Source organism: Cheilinus undulatus, linkage group 18 (assembly GCF_018320785.1).
Source record: "Cheilinus undulatus linkage group 18, ASM1832078v1, whole genome shotgun sequence".
In the NCBI taxonomy this organism is placed as follows: domain Eukaryota; kingdom Metazoa; phylum Chordata; class Actinopteri; order Labriformes; family Labridae; genus Cheilinus; species Cheilinus undulatus.
The window spans coordinates 26,473,588-26,493,429 of NC_054882.1; the positions used below are offsets into that span (position 1 = coordinate 26,473,588).

Below are 19,842 nucleotides of genomic sequence, written 5' to 3' on the forward strand. Positions count from 1 at the left end.
CTTGCACATTATTAACTCCAGACATTTTTATGAGCCTGTGGAACAGAGTGCTCCTTCTGAATAAGATATGTGTCCACTGCTCACAGGCTGTATATCAGTCTTTTAGTTCTTGGCATTGCATTACAGCCTCTGATAGATGCTTATTTTAGTGTTTTACATGAGTCTAAACCATGCAAGGCAACACTAAATACTGTAGTTACGACCTGATTATTCTCCAGTGGGATAAAAAGAAATGAGGCTTGCTTTTCCTGGGTGGAATTTGTTATGTAGCCCATTTGCTTGCATGGGAAATATATCCATATTAATGTTATGTAAACAGTGTTTACAATGATAAATTGTGGCACGGAAATCATAAGCAGCTTAGCAGAGAGGGGTTATAGGCACAAACCAAATTGGCAGGCTCATGATAAATGCATGGGATTCGCCTGAAATATTAATCAAATATAAATGTGCAATGAATTTAATAGTGGTTTATTCCTCAGCTATTTTTGGAACACATTCAGAGTCAGGCATTGCTTCAGGGATGAGGAAATTAAGGTAGATTGGCACATTTTTCTGCAATCAAAAAGATAAAATAATATGAGAAAGGGGAATTCTAAATTTCATGCAGCAGAGGGAGTGCTTTGTGAAAAATGAGCTGTGGAGTTTTTGAGCTGGTGTGTACATGTGGTGGGCGTACTCAGCAGGGAGGAATAACACTTTAAGTGCAATTCAGTTGTGCAAGTTACACAAGCAATGCAATTACTTCAGATGAGTTTGCTGGCTCATGCGATTCAAAACTCAGTCAGGATGCGTTGAGGCTCTTTCGAAACCCTCTCCGCTTATGCAACAAGGCTAAACAACCTCTGGAAGGGGGGGCGTAAAAGCAGTCAGCACAGGAGACAGCAGGCTGGAGGAATAAGACGAGAAGAGTTTATGCCAAATCCGTGTGCATGGTTTTAGAGTTCACAGCGCGCCTCCTCCGTCCAATCAGTGATGTGAAGTCAGCTGAGCCTGTGCCGGACTTGTTTGGATCCTGATCTCGGTGCCACACTGTGCGTAAAGATCTACCTGTCAGATGCAGCTGCGGTGCCATGGCGGGCACAGCTCCGCGGGCAAAGTCCGTCCCCCTCGCACGCGCGGAATAACTTCCTTTTTCCACGGATGCCATATGTTAGGCTAAACGTTGCGATACGATGGCAGTTTACCCAAACTGATAACGTGAAGTAGGAAGGAGGGTCTCAGTCGAGTCAGTTTGCGTCGAGGAAGGATGCTGAGCAAAGCTGCGAGAGGATTTGACACCACAGGTAAGATGGTTACGGAGATTTTTTGCGAATACAACAACAAAGATAGTATTTTATTTTGAAATTGTAGCTTTAATCTGATTTTTCTTCAGCGCAAACAAGAGGATCTCCCCGGTGATAAGTTACTAAATTATAACTCAAATCTTCGCAGTGTTATTTGGGGCAAAACAAAGCATGATGTCATCAAAATAACGACAGTTGTGTGTCTTTAGGAATAAAGATTAAATAAATATGACATTCACTGTAGTAAAAAGACAGGACAAAGACAGGGAGAGTAGTGGTGTATGCGCTCGTGCTCATTAATAATTGTGGGGTCTTACCAGCCTTTGTCACATGCTCTAAGTGCACATCTTCTCTTGTCAGATTAATTATTTGTGCTTGTGGGATGTGGTTTTTGTTGTGTAATGTAGTGTGTAATGGAATTCCCTGTTATCTAGAGAGCGGCTCAGCCTCAGAGGCATGTGGGGAAGGAGACTGTAGGACACTGTGTGTGAGATATGAGAGCCTAAGTCTTTGGTATGAGTGGGCTCAGATTGAGGCACTGCCTGGCCCACTTTTCTTTACCCACTCCACTCCAAGCAGCTCTGGGACCCACAGTCACTGCACAGGCTGTTGTTCCCTCGGGACCACAGAGGCTAAAGGTCTGCTGGAGATCTACATTTATTCTCTGCAGGCCTAGAAAGCATTACATTTAGGACAGTGTACATTTTTTATATCTTTTGTGCAAAATATTTGTATTCTAAAAATATATTTCATCTCCGTTGCTCACTTCTTACTTAGAAACATGATGCAGCTGGCTGTAGTCACTGATATTACTGTGAGGGAGAAGACTGAAAGATTCACTTGAGCCGTTGTGGGCAAAAGCTCCTAAATGTGCAGAAAAACAACTGCATATGCTTATGCAAGAATGGGCATGTTCAACAGTAGGGATGTAACAATGCAGTTTTCTATTATATGTAGGGATGAGTATCAAATTTTAGTACTGACATGCTCCCGGTACCCACACATCTGATACCTACCAGACTGAATTACAACACAGATTTCACTGCTTCATTTTGCTAGGCATGAAATATGTCACAGTGCCTATAAAGGTATTCACCCCCTTGGATGTTTTAGCCTTTTATTGATTTTATAAATCAACCATGGTTAATATAATTTTGCTTTTTGACCAAAAATACCCCCCAAAAAACCCTCTTTAATGTCAAAGTGAAAACAGATTTCTACAAAGTAATGTCAATTAAATGAAAATATGTAACATACATGAGTGACTTCAATCACAGCACTGAGTCTGTGCGGATAGGTCACAGTCAGTCTTGCTCATCTGGACACTAAAATTTTACTCCACTCGTCTTTGCAAAACTGCTCAAGCTCTGTCAGGTCATACGGGGATCAGGCCCAAACAGCTCTTTTCAAATCCAGCCACTAGTTCTGTATTGGATCGAGGTCTGGGCTTTGACTCGCCCACTCAGAACATTACTTGTTGTCTTTAAACCATTTCTGTGTAGCTTTTGCCGCATCCTTCAGGTCATTGTCTTGCTGGAAAGTAAATCTTCTCCCAAACTGTAGTTTTCTTGCAGAGACTGTCCTCCAGGATTTTCCTATATTTTGCCCTCCACCCATACAAGCCTTTCAGGACCGGCAGCCAAGAAGCATCCCCACAGCATGATGCTGCCACCACCATGCTACACAGTGGGGATGATGTGCATGTGGTGATGTGCAGTGTTTGGTGTCCACCAACATAGTGTCAAAGCACCATCTTGGTCTCATCAGACCAAAGACCTTCATTTCACTTGACCATGAAGTCTCCCACATGCCTTTTAATGAACTCTAGTCCAGATTTGATGAGTTTTCTTCAACAGTAGCTTTCTCTTTGCCGCTCTCCCATAAAGCTTTTGTATGCAGAGTCTCTCTCATCTCAGCTGCTGAAGCTCGTAACTCCTCCAGAGTAGTCTAGGAGTCTTGGTGGCCTCTCTCACTAGTCTCCTTGCACGGTCACTCAGTTAGTGAGGACGGCCTGATCTAGTTAGATTTACACATGTGCCAAATTCCTTCCATTTCTTGATGATGGATTTACCTGAAATCCAGGGCATGTTCAGTGCCTTGAAATGTTTTTGTGTCCATCCCCCCGACTTATACTTTTCAATAACAGCCCAGTTGAGTCTGAAGCCTATGAAAGGCAAGTAGCTACAAGTTAAGCCTAATGCCTCATTTGAAAATGTGTAGCCTATGTGACTGATGTCCGCATCTGCGCACCTCACACACAATTTGTGTCTGTCACGCACTAGTGCTATGAAGTAAAAAAACACATTTTTTTGTAGCATGTGGAGAATATATGTTGCAGCCCTGATATAGTGTAAGATAAATGACTGCAGATGATAATACAATTCGTCAAATCTATCCTGCTTGCCAGGACCCAAAAATACTGAAGTGCATTTCCTCAGTGGCTAGATCGGTGGAAAAAAAACCCTCCGTCCTCTTCCTCAGCTCATTCAACGGCTGACAGTCCATCTCCTCTCTTTCGTCTTTGTTATAATGCAGTATGATCAGCTACTGCTCAGTATTTATCAGCTACAGCACAATAAGCTGTTTTTAGTTGCCATGGTATCCTGTAAACAAACAAGAATGAAATGTGGAGCTGGGATCAGAAACTAGTATAAAAATGGCACAGGTGGGTTTAAGGGAATTTGAGAGCGCTGCAGACACATCAATAAACAAGTCTGTAATGCTCTTGATGGTGCACATTCAACGTAGACAGATAAACCGAGCTGTTGCTTCAGCAAATGACATCTAGCAAGAGATTCCACACTGTCTGCTTGTTGAAAAGGGTACGGTAAAACAGATTTTTATTAAAGTGATTTAAAATGTGCAACTCTGTATCCATTTTTAATTGTATAACACAATATTGTGACCTAGATACTCAACATGTCACACAATCTCTTAATAGATGACTGAGAGCCACCACCTAAAGGCAGTTTTTTTTAAAGTATTTAAATGTATGGTTCCTAAGTTTACAGAGAGTTGCCCGGGTACATTCGTACGAATGTTAATAATTCGTAAGTTTTGTGAGACTGAGTGACATCACATGCTTCATGGATATAGAGATGACAGAGGGAGCTGCTTGAGGCACTGGAGGACATAGTTTTTCCTACTGTGTGACAGCGTATGTGTTATTTTTGTCATTAAACCCTTTTTTGAACCAGATCATATCTCCTGTTATTCGTGTCAGATTGAAGTGACCCTGCCTAAAGCTCTGTGATGGCATTTTTGATATTCTGAAAGAATGCCACAACAATGACCTTGTTGCCTTAAAGTCCCTGTAAAATAATTTTAAAAAATCTGTATTTTAGGTTTGTTGTATGGCAGATCACTGTGTTATGAACCACCAGGTCAAATTTCAGCCATGATTAACATCTGAAAGTTTTTAAAATTAAGCTTCAAAAAAATGAAAAATGAGGCAGTAATATCTGCTCTAGCATGGTGTGGGTGTGCTGGTTGAATGAGCTGAAGCCATGGCCACTCAAGGGAAATAGTCAACTGAAATAAAAAAGAAAATGTTTCTGATTAGACCACACGTGCCTGGCTCAGAGTAGAGAGACAAAAGTTGGGGATTAGATTTACTGTTTTCTGGTACAAATCTCTCAGTTATGATACTTTAATGGCCTGTAGGCCACCAAGGCTGGTAGATCTGGGAAATTTACCTTACATTGAACAAAAAAAATAGCATGTAACTAGCCGTTTACATTGAAGGCAGTGACATCAGCTAACAACTGACTGTACTGAGATTAACATATATTATTGCAGTATTAGAGGAGTGAGGTAAGTTCTCATTAAGATCAGTGATGTCATGGACTCATATATTTACCCTGCTTAAATAAGAGACAAAGTTTGGATTTCACTTCACAGGGCCTTTAAGGCCTTTGCCCAGTGAATCTGTTTTTGTTGTATGAATGGGTTCGACTTTTTGCGCTTCCCTCTAAGTGGTCTGACTATGCAAAGCAGCGGCTGCAGCTCTCTTTCTCCCGCTCTCTCTCTCTCTCTGTCCCTTCCTCACACTAAGAGTTCACTGCAGACATTGTTTTTGGACCTTTTTCAAGACACTCTTTGAGAAAGTGACAGCATGGTAAAGAAAATAAAGACAGTGTGTGTTATTGTAATATGCACATAAAACTTTCTTTGAGATGTTAACAGTGCTAACATTAACAGACTCTGTGCTAGTATTACACTTGGTAAAAGCTTCACTGCAAAGCTGCTTTTTATATGAGCTGCAAAATCCTGTAAAATGTTAACAGGTATCAGCCTCAGCTCCAACACCTTCTCCTCCAACCACTTTTCAGAAGAACATGCATTTACCCATTGCTTACATGCACACAGCGCTAGATCACATATTTTAATTGCTGGCTAAGGGTTATGAATCCATAAAAAATGTCAGTGTGCAAAGACCTTAAGAATTGTTTTTACCATAAACCAATATGGTTTTACCAGTTTCCTCTTTATTTCTTTCCCTCCTCAGTTTAATTTTAAAGACGTCCAGTTAAACTCAGCGAGGCCAGATCACAGGCAGTCAACATGATCGGTATGCAGTGCAAAGTACAGCAGCACCTGCTTCACTTTTCCCAGCTTTTCAATATAGGCATCCAAGCTGTGTGGAAGATGATTTCCCCCTGTGTGTTGATATGAATGTGGAGGTGTGAGATGCAACAGTTAAACATACAGCAGATGGTGATTTTATGGCTCAGACTGGCTTGTGAGAGGAATGCAAACAAGATGGAATATGTCCTGTTCTGAATTCACATTGTAGATCACATCACAGAAAGCTTGACTAGTTAACAACTCTCAGATACAGCTTATTTTAATACAGTTAAGCTAAAACTGTCCTTTACTTGTATTTCCAGCTATCAGCCCGCCAAACCTTTTTTGGACCTCCTCCTCTGATTGCCCAGACGTTTGAGCGTGTCATCATGGAGAGCCTCAGCGAGCTCCAGAACCCCCTGCTCGACAAAACCAGCAAACATGTGGTGCACAACGACTACCAGGGATACCAGTGCGACTACCAGAGCCAGCCTTACCAGGACAGCCTCATCGGCTACTACTACACTGGAACAAACAGCAAGCATAAGACTCAGCAGTACCTGGATGCTACGTCCCTGCACCTGGCTGTGGAAGCCTTCTACAGGCCAAACTTTATCATGTACAAGGATGATGTGAGTCTGCACAGCAAGGACTCCAAGAGTGAGAGCTTTGAGACCACGTTCACAGAGAGTAAGGACGCTGTAGTGGGCGGAGTTTCGACGGAAAACAATCCGGACAGCACACAAGAAGAGAAGGATGCAAAGATCTTGACGGTGTCATATGATGTTGAGGAGGAGCAGGGACCAGAATACGAGGTCAGACATTACATCAAAAAAAAAAATGAAAAAGCTTATTTGTCTTCTTTAGTGGTGATGTACATTAGATAACAGCTTTTATACTTTGATGAAAATCCAAGCATATTGATGCGTTACGAAACTACAGCAAAGATACAACAAGCCCTAAGTACCTAAGGGGCAATTTCATCTTCTTGCTTGCCAAAAATTCAAGTAAATGTCTGCCCTTCTGTTTAAACTGCACAAACACTTGGTGAAGCATTGTGCTATGTAGTCAGGAACAGTGCTTCCTCTCTTTTGGTCTTCACAGCTTTTTTTGTTACAAACACGAGTAAAGGTCTGAAGTTATTTTTAAAGCTTTTCTGCTTTTGGGTAGATGATAGATCATACTAACCTTTCAAAGCAAATGGACTGACCAGATTCCACGTCTCCCATCAGGCAGATACATTTTGCACAGATTGAAGTTAAAATGCTCATTCCAGGCCAGAGATGACTGCACTAATAAGCATCATTTGAGAGCGAGGCAGTAGCTACGGGAGTGTTTTAGTTGAAGTGACTGCAAGCCTGTAAACAATGACAGCCAGTGAAGCGATAAGCATGAATGCAGCTATTGGAATAATTTTATCAGAACCACACTGAAAACCTTTCTTGGTTGAAGAGATGCTTTTCATCTTCTTTTGATCAGCTTTGGCAAGAATTTGTCTCAGAAACTGACTCCACTGGTAGTGAACACCGACAACAGCTGTCTGTCATCAACTGGCGGCCCGGGGACCACATCAGGTCACCCAAAGCTTCCTGTCCGGCCCCCAAAAGATCATTAAATTCAGAAAAGGAGGAAAAGAAGATTTTAAGAGTATCCCTTTGCTTTAAATCTCTGCAGCTGTTAAATCAATCCCACAAACAATTAACATTGAAATAGTTTTAGAATGACAACATTTGATCTGTTTTTACAGAAATTTACTGTCAAAATTATTCGATATTTAAAACATGGTTAAGGTTGGCAGAAGTATTGCAAAAATTGGCAGAAAAAAGTTGTGTAAGGAGGTTAAAATGTGTCAAAAAATGGTAAAAGAGGAAAAAGGGGCAAAAGGTATCAAAAATTGGTTACAAACAACAAAATATAGTGTAAGAAAGTAAAGAAAAAGGATTAAAAAGTTAAAAAGGGACAAAAATTGAAGAAAAGTAGAAAAAAATTAAAAATAGAGTGGCATGAAAGGGATGAAACATGCAGAAAAAGTGGTTAAAAGGTTAAAAATCTGTCAAAAATTGGGCTAATGAGGCAACAAGGGGCCAAAAGTATCAACAATTGCGATTAAAAGTGGGAAAAAGGTTTTAAAGTTGCAAAAATTGTTAAAAAAAAAGTAATAAAAGGGGTTAAACAGTGGCAAAAATGGATAAAAGAGTGGCACAAAGGGGATAAAACATGCAGAAAAAGTGGTTTAAAGGGGCTTAAAATCATGTAAAAAATGGGTGAAAGGGGCCAAAAGTATCAAAAAGGGGTTAAAAGTGTCAAAATTGGTTAATTTGTGCTAAATGACAATTAGGGAAGGCCCATTGTCTCTGATTTTCAGGAGTCCGGCCAATCCTGTCGTCAGGCCTGTCTCCTTGTGGCCTGCTGCATTATAGATAACAGGGACAGATCTCACTGGTAATGACTAAAAATGTCCTGTAGTTTAAAGGAAAATACAAATACTACTGCAATAATATTTAAGTCAGACCAAAATGTTCATTTAATTTTTGTGTATTTGAAAATCTGGCCCCCAGAGTTTCTGTTGAGACTAAATCTGGCCTTTGTGCAAATGTACTTGATGACCCCTGATGTACTCCTTGGCAGAGGTGCATGCCTATTACATTAGAAATTTTGATGCTCTAATATGTCCACAATGAATGTGACAGATTGTTCATCCAATCAAGCCCTGTCTTCCTTTTTGAAATGTTCTGCCCTTAAAAAAACATCATACATGTTGCCCAGATGCATCTGAATTTAATCCCATGCCACAGATATGTAAATGGCCTATCTGGAGTGTCATATTAATAGATTATACCATTTTTCCACAGTCCACAGTATGAACACAGTCCTCTGTGGTATATACAAACAACCCGTGGTGTGCTTTTTTCATACTATAATATGGCTCAAGCACCAGAGGGGGTTTCTGACCCCGTGTAAACCAGCTTTGAACAGCCTTTCTCAAAATCCTCACTTTTGATTTCCATCTCTTTAAATGCTCCTTCTAATCCCGCCCACAGATAATCTAATACTTTTTAACCTTTTTCAAGATTCTCTTATTATACTTTAAGACCCCACTGCATCTTAAATTTCTATCCAGTTACATTGGTGACACAGGTATGTGCATGTTTCGTGCAGATTTTGAGATACAAAGGTGACAATAGTCAAGAAAATGGAAGTGTATTTGCGACTGTATGTATCTATAAAAGACTCTGTGCTAGTATTACACCTGGCAAATGCTTTAATGCAAATCTGCTTTATATCTGTGAAAACCTGTTAAGTATTCATAAGTATCAGCCCCAGCCTCTTCTGCAACCACCTCTCCAGAAACATGCATTTACCATCACTCAGTCACATAGTCATTTTACCAAAGGCCAGTACATAAACAAGCGTGCAGACTGACATCAGATCTGGTGGAGTTCCATGAGAATCTCAGTTATGCCTAAAACTAAATGTAAAAAAACAAAAGCAGAAAAAATTGCCTACAACCTTTTTTGACAAATACAAAAAACAGCCGTAAGATTTAAGATCTTGCATTTAAGACTTTTTGATTCTTTTTAAATGCTTCAGTTTTTACTAGATTGATTTATCAACTTTTCATACTTTTTAAGACCCTGCCCACCCCTCTGTTCTCTGGGACCTTCATGGTGGTGAGGGAGATACCATGAGGAGCAGGTATTGTTATAATGACCAGTGCTGTAGTGGTGCCTGGAGAAGTGGGTATACTCTAAATCTACCCAATTGTTTATTATACAGGGCAAGGATAACTTCCCTGTATAACAAAGACATGTAAGACCTTCTTTACATGGCTCAGTGGGTAGGGTCAGATGCCTCACAACCAGGTCATGGGTTCAATCCCCAGCTGCACAGCTACATTTTGATGTGTCCTTGGGGGGGACACTTAACCCTAGTTTGCTCCCATGGCTGTGTCAGTGGCGTGTTAAAGGTCACATATTACACAAAATACACTTTTTTAAGCTTTTCGAACAAAATGATCCACAATCCCCGCAATCAGATAAAACCCATTCCCTCCCCCTCTGTCTTTCTCCACCTTTCAGAAAATGTGTGCTGAAACAAGTCGTTCTCAGATTTTCCTCTCATGATGTCAAATGGGGAGTTAGCCCCGCCTCTAGGTTCGGTTGGCCCTCCCTACTTGGAAGAACGATACATCTTCCTCTCCTGGATCAGGAGAGCCCCATCCATTAAGCCACATCCATTTCCTGAGAGGGGCGGAGTCAGACAGCTTATTAACATTTAAAGACACAGACACAGAAACAGTTAATTCTGAACAGGGCTGAAACAGAGGAGTTTTTACACATAAAAAATCCTATAAAGAAGTGTTGTTTCAGAAACAGACTTCATAGGCATGCTTTAGGGACCTGTGAGACCAATAAAAACTTGTCTTATAAAGGTAAAATACGTGACCTTTAATGTGTATGGAAGCATTTTGAATGAGATACATTGAGATACTGCAAGCTCAAGTCCATTTACCAAAAATGGGCCTTTAGTATATCTATCTATCTATCTATATGTATATAGATAGATAGATAGATAGATAGATAGATAGATAGATATACAATTAGATTTTATGATCACCCCTAGCCCACAAACATCTATGTGAGTATAGATTTTGCAGTTGGGGGTAATCTGTAACAATGCAATGAATCAGTGTGCTCAGATGACTTATTGTTGCTTTCTCCATCCTAGGAGAGAGAGGATCTTGAAACAAGTAGCCTATACTGAAAAAGAGACACTGTGTATACCCTGCACTACACCACCACTACGCCAGTGGTCATGTTTTCAGACATAGGCCGACCATGAACAAAGGACTTGGTCCGCTTCTTTCTTTGTTTGTAGGTCAGTAGAAACTCCACATACCCAAATGTGTGTGCAAAAATGCTCAAAAGCAGGTTTTCCATGTTATCTTCCCTTTGAAATAACAATTACTGTTGTTTGAAATCATGATTTAAAAATAGTTTGAAAATATTACATTGTCTAAAACTTCCTAACCTCACTATAAACATATTACAGTAGTAGTCTGATGCAGAAATAGTAGTACTCAAACCTGCTACATATTTAATGGAATTAGTCCAATTAGTCTAAGTACACACATTAAGGAGAAAACTGATAAAAGTGAGAGCTGTGTGGCAGTCTTTGACAGAGTAATTAGAATATTGAGTTCCTTTATGAAATTAAACGCGCTACAGCACTTAGTTGTAGCTGTCAGAGTCATCTCTCAGTGGAAAGTGAGTCATGGAGCGTACAGTGAAGCTTATTATTTCATTTTAATAGACTGCCTGTGTGATTCACGCTCACTTCTCACTCTGTTCTCTAAATGGTCAATTTAATAGAGTCTTATTGTGGGGTAATTGTTCGCTTTTGTTTTATAATTACATCGTAAGAAAGTGACACATCTGATATAATCTATGAGGCCTCCTGTTCTTTTAGGGCTATGATTCTCTCGCCCATGACAGAAAGAGTAAAGTCTTTTCAGAAGTGCTAAAAATCTAATTTCATCCGGGGACGTTTTTGAAACACCCAGGGCTCTGAGCTGGCAGAGAAAGAAGTATAGCGACCTCTCCGGGCTGATGATTGCGCCAGCTCTTGTCACTTGGAGGCTCAGTAGATGGATAGAGACACGGCGGTGACTGCCATTAATGCGATAAGTAATGCCGTGCTGTGAGGGTATTAAGAACGACTGTGCTGATGCAAGGCTGCCGGAGCAGGTGAGCCTGGAGCTGAAGTTATTCCACGTCAAATCAAAAGAGCAGATGAAGCTGATGGGAACAGTGCTTGGATTTTCCAGCTGTGATACATGACTTTCTGCTCAACACCTGCGTTTCTTTACTTTCCATTGTTGTGTGACTCTGTCTGTGTGGCTATTTTTAGAAGACAGAGGATAGGTGAGATAGGGCTGTAGAAGCCTCAGACATATCCTTAAATTACAGAGTAGATTCTGTGGTTTTTAAACTTAAAACTGTTTTTTTTACTAGCAGATGGCCCTAATTAAACCAATAACACTGCTGCACAATGTCAACAAAAAGACATACTATAGTGATGACAGGCGGGATGGCATCGAATGCTAAAAATTTAACCGCCTCCAGTCTGTTGAGTCATAAGAAAAAAATAATTAAACATTAAAAAGCGCCCCCAAAAAACATTCTCTTTTCCATGTGAAGCTTTTTAAAAAAAAAAATCAGCTGATTCATTAATAAAAATTCACAGAGAACAACCTTAAACAAAGAAAACATTCATCATTCTTAAATTAAGAAATATTAAAATATGAATAAAATATGTGGCTAAAGCCAGATAACTTCATCATAAACTTATAAAAAAAACTGGAAATGATCATAAATCAGAAACTTTAATTTTGTTAGTTTATTAGTGACATAACTCAGAAAGTTATGGACGGATTTTGATGAAATTTTCAGGAAATGTCAGAAATGGCATAAGGAAGAACTTATTCAATTTTGGGAGTGATCCGGATCACCGTCTGGTTTCAGGAATTTTGAAAGGATTCTGTACTATTGGGAGATAGGGCTAATAGCGGAGGTCTGCGCTGTCCGAGTGCTTTTCTAGTTATTGATGAAACTGTAGGAGCCCAGGTCTTCTGAAAAGAAACAGACAACGGATCTTGTTTTATTGTCTGTTCAAAACTCATAGCTTTCGGTCATGTGACTGTATGGAGGCCTGGAGGGAAACTACCACTGAACCAAGACTGTAGCAGTTCACTTTTTATTCTCAACACACCTGAAAACAGTACTTTTGGTCACTTAATCAGCACATGGGAAAGTATTTAAATCACTAAAACAGCTTAAACCAGAAAGGTAGCATACCCCTTTATCTGCCATAGCGGTGAATCCTTCCTTTAGAACAGTGCTTCCAAAAGTGTGGGCCCCAGAGGTCTTGAAGGTGGTGCTAGAGGTCATTTACAATAACTACTTACCATTGAAGTTATATTTTAAAGATTAATTCATGTTAAATATTGTATTAAGTGATAAAACACTATTACATGTTATTTATACAGCCAGAAGTTTTAACTCTTGTCACCTCTTTATCATAATAACTGGTCTGATGTATGGAACTGGTGTCACGGTTTGACTGGTGTTGGATTAACTGGTGACACTATTAAAACTCTACAGTGCTGCTGGCTTGCCAATTTTAAGAATTTATAAGTGACTTCTGAGACATTAATGCTAGGAAAGAGTTTACTTGGCCACAAAGTTCTTTACAGTACAGGAGAGGATTAGGGCCAGAAGTGAAGGAAAAAATAATGCACTACGAGATTAAAGTTGGAACGATGAGAACAAAGTCAAAATCTCAAGAATAAAGTCAAGACTTATTACTAGCGGAGCTTAGACACTGTTTGTTTATAGTTTTACATGGTACAAGGTGTTTTGTAGAGACAGCCAGGATTCTACTGTTAAAGTTGTCGTACTATTCACTCAGGATTAGTGTTACCTGTGGAACTCTGATAATTTATGAATGAACCTGTGACGTCAGTGTTTGGTGCGATGCATTCACACAGGATAAACAAAGTTAATGTGAACAAACTGACTTTGTTTTTTCACACAACGTATTAATGACGTTTTAAAAGTTGAGAATCAGTTTCTTTAATAAGGTCAGAATACATGCAGTATGTGTTCAGATGTTTTAAAGTGATCACTGCTTGGATTCCTTTGCTCATATTTCGGATGGATTGCTGCTGTTTTCATGTTAGACACTTTGCATCAGTGAATCCACTGAGAAAGTGACTGTCCTCCTGTGGAAATAAGTGGGTTTAAGTTGAGGTTGGTAAGGTCTTCTCAATCAAAGAGTGCTCTCTAGCTTTACATTTGTCTTACAGCTTCATACTTACCAGAGGACACCAAACCTTGCAACAGATGTTCAACACTAGGGGGCATCTTAGTAGTTTAAAGTATGTTATATTTATCCAGTAATAAATGTAAATGATTAAGATTAACACCCAGGGTGTTAGAAAAATAGCACTGTGTGTTAAAAATTAACACTATAAGAGAGTTAAAATAGACACTTTCCAAAGTGTAAATTTGACTTAGAACCCATGAGAATTATATAAACTTGGAACAAGTTTTGCTTTTAACACTGTGGGAGTTGAATCAAAACTGAGGATTTTGCTGTGCTGGGGGATTGTCGGGTCCAAAAAGAGCCTTAACAATAATGTTTAATGAAGACAGATGGGCTTAATGTAAAAAAATGTACCAAGGATAAAAGAAAATTCTGGACATTTGAATCCATTCAGAGCCTTAAAAAATAATTATTGCGATGCTGATATGAATCATTTTTTGCCAACTCCTCTAACAGATTGTACTGTAAAGTTTAGAATCCTTGAAAACTACATATGTTCAGCCAGATTTGAGGTTAAAAACAAAAAATTACCAACTTAATGGCTTGTTTTTTGTTGTTGTGGTATAAAACAGGTATTGATATTGTTTGATTTTTGCTGAAACTGTATAAAATTTTGGAACATGACAACCTCAGTCAGAGGCAGAACAATCATTTAGTCGTGCTTTAACACGCTGTTGGATTTTTGCACGCTTTTAATTATCTTTAAATGGTACTTTTTGTGACTTGAAAATACCCCCTCTGGGCCGCAGATGGTCTAAGGCTACACCCCGTGAATGTGGGCGGCCCAGTTTCAAGTCTGGCCTGTGGCTCCTTTCCTGCATGTCTCTCCCCCCTGTTTCTGGTTCTGTCCACTATCCTCCTCTGTCAATAAAGGCATAAAAACCCCAAAATATATCATGAAAAATCATATTTTTGAGTCTTAAGACAATTAAGCATCAGTGCTGAATAAAGACAGCTTCTCCTTTGTTTTCAAATTTATGAATGTACACAACTGTGTGACTCCTCAATGTAGAGGTAGAGATGTTAAATGAGTCCTAACTGAGCCCACATCCCCCCTGCATAAGTCGAGGTCCCAGTATGGGCAGCCCAGTCAAAGAAGTGGGGATGTGCCCCTTGGTAGTGTAGCTTTAATAATATAATCCCACAGCTCCTTTTCACCACAAATGTTTGACATCTGAGTGACAGAGAAAATAAATTGTAGGTAACAAAGTAACAAGAGTGTGTGGATGATTTCACAGTGACAGCCCAGACTAATGGTGCAGGAGTGTGCCCTGTTTGGGAGTCGACTGTCGCCCCTCAGACTTTAACAAGGCTTGGGAGAAAGCAGTGACGGGGTTGTTAAAGGAGCTGTGGAAGCACCATCAGTGATACTGGCTTCAGACCAGACTGGGATGGTGTTCCCAGTCAGCCAGACTGGATGTCAGGCCAGCTGTCAGTAGGACTGAATGCACCAGCCACTCAGATCTGTTATCAGGTCCTGCTACCAAGATAAAAGGAGATTACTGCTTTTTGTTGCCTGCAGGTTTATTCATGCGATGTCAGATTACGTGGTTATGACCAGCTGCTGTTTTGATGGATCACACCGGGTGTCCAGGTGGACGGTGTTCATAAAGCAGATAACAGGACACTTCATAATCTTTCCTTGGCCAAGGCAGGCCTTTGGAAATTGTTTAGATAGCATAGCACTGCTGTCCTCTGTTTCCCTCTAACATCTAAATAAGGCTTCTACACAGAAACAGTCCCAAAACAGCTCAAGATAATTACATTAGATTGCATGGTTTGGCAAATGTAGATCAGATTAGGTGGTAAATCAGTGAACATGTATGGTTCTTTTCTTAGCCTGCCTCTCTGACTGTTCTTTAATTACCTCTAAAATGGTTGGTTCAGTTCCTGCCTTACATATTGATTTCGATTTTGTGCCGTCTTTTCTTGCTTTGATTGATCCCTACAGGCAGCAAGACTAACAAATGAATCCTGTTCTTTCTTTGGGCTATTTATCCAGACAAACAACCACTCAGTGTCTGGGACAGTGGAGGGAGCCATGGCAGCATCCTCTAAAGGTCACCATGCAGTCACATCACCATCCTCACTGCAGGCACCATGTGCCAATGTACCCAGAGTGGCATCCAATCTGTCACTCATTAGCCTGCTCCGCCCTTGTGGCCCTGAGTTTCAGTGTAGAGGCATAAAACTGCCGGGAACTTGTTGAACACTGGCAGTCTTGAAAGACAATGGCGGTATCGAGCAGAGCTGGTGGAGGTCTCGCTTGCCGTCGAAGCAATTTAGCACATAAACGACACTGCCTCCTTGCTGTTTCCCCTGTCACCGGGCAATGATGGGACAATCCGTTAATCCTGTGTTATCTGTCAGGCCGCTCATGGGTGTTGACAGAAGCACCAAATCCTCTCTAGCTGCCTGAGTACATCCTTTCCTGGGTGGTGGTGGAACAAGGATAGATATATACTGACCTGGGGAGGGCAGAAGTTAATAATCTATACCCAAAGTACATCAGACTCTTCACCACCATCTGTGCGCCATTATGGTCCAAGTAGAGATCTAAACACTAATGTAGTCAACTTTAGTCTAACTTTGACAACATGTGGATGGCAAAGTTACAATTGAACTTGAGAGATGATATTAAAATACTAAAACTAAGTTACGATACAGTTTTATCATAAATTCTTTGGTTTCCCAACTTTTAAAAAGACGGTTCTATTATGAGCTTATTTACAGTACTGTGCTGAACCTTTTGGCATGTTTGGATCAAAAATTGAGACTGAAGTAAGGTGTGTGTTGGCGAGTAAGCCTGAGGACACCACTGGGCTGGGATGAGGATTGACACAAGCCCGGTCGTGCTCTGGATGTCCTTGTATGTTAGCAGGAGCATGGAAAAATCCTACGGTACCGTCCAGGTGGGTAGTATGGTTGCCATGAGCCACTGGTCAGGCTGTAGATGTCCCAATTGCCTAAAAACTGCCAGTGATGTCTGGGGGTATAACCAGGGGCTAAAAGGCCCAGACAAATGAGATGCTGTCTTGCTTGACCTTGGCTGCCAAATGGCACCCCTCCCAGTCCACAGCCCCTGCTGTTGCACATAGGGCCCCATGATGAATCCTTAGCACCCTACAAGCCTAGAACTTAGGCACATGACTAACAAAGCTATCTATATTTTTTTAAATCATCAGGTACTGACATTGAACAAGATAAGCCAAAATCAGACAGTGCCCTCTGCTGGTTTAAAAAAAATATTTGAATATATATCTTCTCAAATTGATACAAATTGTCTGCAACTTGTTGGGTATGCACAATTAACTGAATGATTAAGCATCTGGTTCCCTTGCAGTTGGCACCAGAATTATCAGTCAACCCAATTCTTAATATTTTTCATCAGTTCCAGCCCAAATCTCAGCCAAATGCTCAGTCTAAACCATAGACAGTAGAAAGAATTGGACAAAGCCTGTGTGACATCAGCTGTCTTCTTACAATAGGCAGACTCAAACAGCTTTTGAAGCAAATCCACAGTGGCTTCCATATTGAAATTGATGTCTTAACCGAACTTTTGGATCATTTTTCAGGACTGAAGGTTGCCGCTTGGTCTGAACTGTAATGTAACCACCTGACACTAGTAGCCATTCAAGGTATGAGCTACTTCCATGGAACCCCAATGCTTTTAATACTAATGTAAACAATGGTGAACTGATGTCATCGATAGCATCTAGTAGAAAGAGCAGGGTTTAGCACTATTCTGATTAAGAAAATGGGGGTAAAGTTGCACACAGATATGTCAGTTGGAATATAACTGAAGCAATAAGTAATGGACAGGTAGCATGGAAATGTGGACAGTTACCTGGAAAGAGGAACGAAGGCTGGCCTTGTATGCATTGCTAACATTAGCCACACTCTATAAATCACTTTGATATTGTTTACCCACTATCTCTGTGATTCAGTCCTAATTTGGACTTTTCCTGTTTTCTTACCTTTAGACTAGTTGGCTTAAAGCACTTATAATTTAAAATTTAGTGGATTTGAAATTATTACCTTTTCACATCATTCATTTGTAAAGACCTTTGATTTGTGGCAAAATGTTTGCAGATCAGCTTACAAAGTATATATAGTATATATGCCCCTGGTCATGGCATGTTTGGCCCTTAGAATCCTACATGCCTAAAACTCTTGCACAGTACTGTATATGAATGCATCCAGTCAAGTATAAGCATAATCCTCTTCTTCTCTGACTCTAATTAATCTTCATCATTCTGCTGTCTTCCAGAGTGACAGCTCCAGTGACAGTGAGAGCGAGGACAACTTCATCGTGCTGCCCCCTCGAGACTATCTGGGCCTTGCCATCTTCTCCATGCTCTGCTGCTTCTGGCCCTTGGGCATCGTTGCCTTTTACTACTCTCACAAGGTAAAGGCTCACAGAGCTCGAGCCTGCCATTAACTCTGATTAAAATGAGTTCTAGTTAAGGTCAGTACGCGCAGGCACTCAGACTAGTGCTCCTGCAGCCCATTTTCCCCCCTGCGACCCTCCTCACAGTTGTTTCAGGTGATTGACCAACAGTGGGTTTGGCCTGCTATGCAGTCTTTTAGTAGAGCATTAACATTGAGGTTTTGATGGTAAGTTCTGCCTCAGCCATGCACTTACTTTATTTTTACCTCTGTAGCTGAGACCTAGTTTTTAACCCACTCTAAGTTTGTCAAATTCCAACCTGCAACCTTAAAATGAAGCATATCGGAGCACTTTTTGTGATATCGTCCACAGTAATTGAAGAGACAATTACAGTGGAACATAAAATAATGTGTCAAAAGAATGAATAAAGGCCAGACTCATTTTTGATAGGAAACCCAAACACCCAAACAACACATTTGTCACTGTCAGCAGAGGTATAATGACCTAATTGCCATGGTTACTAATGGCTCCCCAAGAGCATTTCTTGTTTTCTCTCTTTTAACTGAGGCTTAACACCTACTCATACACTCTGTGCTGATGAGTAACACACCAGCTCATCCCTCTCTCGCTCTCTTTCTCTCTCGCTCTCTCTCTCTACTTTTCTATTTTTTGTCAGACTGGCAAGGCCATCTCTAAGGGAGACTTCTCCAGAGCAGGAATGAGCTCCAGAAGAGCCCTTTTCCTGGCCGCTCTCTCCATCACAGTCGGGACTGGGATGTATGTGGGGGTGGTGGTGGCCCTCATAGCCTACCTGTCCAAACCCGGACACGTATAACGCTGGAGCTGCTCAGAAAGACGGGGAAGAAACAGACTGGGTTGAACAGATGTCTTCAACTCTCCTGACAGTGGGGGCTGTCTGCAAAAAGAAAAAGACCAAACCAGAAAGAGAGATGAGTGGATGGAGCATCACTTGGACTGCATATTGATCCGGCTGAATCTTTATTTCTGGGATGAAACACTCCCACAAAGGTATTCCACCACCACAGTGAGAAAAAAGAACAGACAGTGCAGAGAAAGATGACTGCTCTTCCACAAAGACTGTGCTATACTACTATGAAAAAACTGCTCATTAAATTGAAGAACTACCTACCTTCTACCATAGTTGTTGACAGGAGTTTTATTTTACCTTAATAGTAGCTGTATTCTCTGTCAATGCGATAACTGATTGTGTCTAATCCACTTTGTAAATGAGTTTCTTGGGGAAAAAAACAGTCAGCTAGTGGGTTTTTGTGTAATTACTTTAAAAGGAATAATTTGGTTGGTTAACAGAAGTGGAGCCTTTTTTGGCGATTCTCACATTGTACACAAAAGTGCACAGCAATTGTGAGAGCAGTTACTTGTCTTTATTGTGTACTGTAAATAAAGTAAATAAATAAATTTGGCATGAGATGTCTGCTGTTTTTTATCGCCTTTTTAAAGTCTCTTTGAAAACAGTGGTGATTCTGAACACAGCTTCTCTGACAAAATGCAGTATGTGGATGGAAGCCTTGTTAACAAATAAACTTAGACTGAAAGAGGGATTTATTTCTGCTTTTAATTAATTTTTTTAGAGATTTGTGTAAAGTAAAATAAGTGACTACCTATATATTAACCCCCTTTAAAGTGACTGACCTAATTCATCAGAGGTCATGTCAATTGGTGCTGGTAGTTTCA

At 40.4% G+C, this 19,842-nt stretch overlaps 1 protein-coding gene across 1 annotated transcript; it reads left to right on the forward strand.

Moving 5' to 3' along the window:
- The first annotated feature begins 917 nt into the window (after positions 1 to 917).
- Positions 918 to 19,562, forward strand: LOC121526477 (synapse differentiation-inducing gene protein 1-like). The gene is made up of 4 exons (XM_041813092.1): positions 918 to 1,286; positions 6,176 to 6,667; positions 18,010 to 18,147; positions 18,806 to 19,562. The coding sequence occupies exons 2-4, from the start codon at positions 6,242 to 6,244 to the stop codon at positions 18,962 to 18,964; spliced, it is 723 nt and encodes a 240-aa protein (XP_041669026.1). The 5' UTR covers positions 918 to 1,286; positions 6,176 to 6,241; the 3' UTR covers positions 18,965 to 19,562.
- The last annotated feature ends 280 nt before the right edge of the window (positions 19,563 to 19,842 follow it).